The sequence below is a fragment of the Penaeus monodon genome, chromosome 25 (genome assembly GCF_015228065.2).
Source record: "Penaeus monodon isolate SGIC_2016 chromosome 25, NSTDA_Pmon_1, whole genome shotgun sequence".
Taxonomy (NCBI): domain Eukaryota; kingdom Metazoa; phylum Arthropoda; class Malacostraca; order Decapoda; family Penaeidae; genus Penaeus; species Penaeus monodon.
The window spans coordinates 10,428,506-10,429,296 of record NC_051410.1 but is presented as its reverse complement, the minus strand read 5'-3'; the positions used below and the strand labels follow the sequence as shown (position 1 = coordinate 10,429,296).

Sequence of the window (791 nt, the reverse complement as noted above, 5' to 3'; positions counted from 1 at the left end):
GCAACATTATTCTTTGTTTCAATGGTTTTACTCTCCACTGCTGTTGCCTCTGTGATAGTGCCCGTCCCCCTTTCCTTCTTTGATAAATCGTTACTCGTTATATTAATCTCTCTTAAATTCTGTGCTGGTAACTTTATGGGTGAATTAGTTGGTGTAATCTGCTCCAGTAATTCTATCTTATTTAGCTCCTCAAGTTCTTGTCTTTTCTTTATCCTTCTACTGATTCTTCTATCATTCTTCTTGTCTTCGGGGATGTTACTGACATTCTCTTTATCAGCAGTTTCATTACCTTGTATTTTCTTTCTCTTTGCTACATGTTCCATTTTGCTGGATTCTAGCATTCCATCACATGGAGCATGAACATCAGCCTTGACTGTAAAAATGTTCTTGCTTCTCTCAACAGCCTTCTCTTCTTTGGAGATTTTTTTGAAGAAGGTGAAAATGTTTCCTTTCTTTGAACTATTTTGTGTGTCAGCATCAGTTATAGTGTAGTCTTTGTCTCCCATTTCCTCAGGATTAATTTTGTGGCTTGTTTTATGATCAATGATTTCTTCTTCTTTATCAGAGTCTACTACATAGTCTACTTTTTTCCTTCTTCTCTTCCTTGGTGGTTCCTCAGCTTCTGCAGTTTCAATCTTCACTCTTTCATCACTTTCCAAACTGGAAACTTCTACAACAGCTACATTTTCCTTGTTTTTTTCCCTTTTCTCCTTCTCTACTATCTCTGAATTGATTTGGCTTTCTTCTGTATTTTTTTCTACAGGGATCTCAGCCATCTTGTTTGTTACTAG

The 791-nt window shown here is 36.5% G+C and overlaps 1 protein-coding gene across 1 annotated transcript in view; it reads right to left on the bottom strand.

Annotated features, from left to right (window-relative positions):
* The window catches only part of LOC119589538 (ATPase family AAA domain-containing protein 5-like), a gene marked incomplete in the record, with an annotated part of 13,963 nt that overhangs the window by 8,299 nt on the left and 4,873 nt on the right, over positions 1 to 791 (bottom strand). The window contains 1 exon segment of the mRNA XM_037938139.1: positions 1 to 791. Within this exon segment, the coding sequence (XP_037794067.1) occupies positions 1 to 791 (791 nt within the window).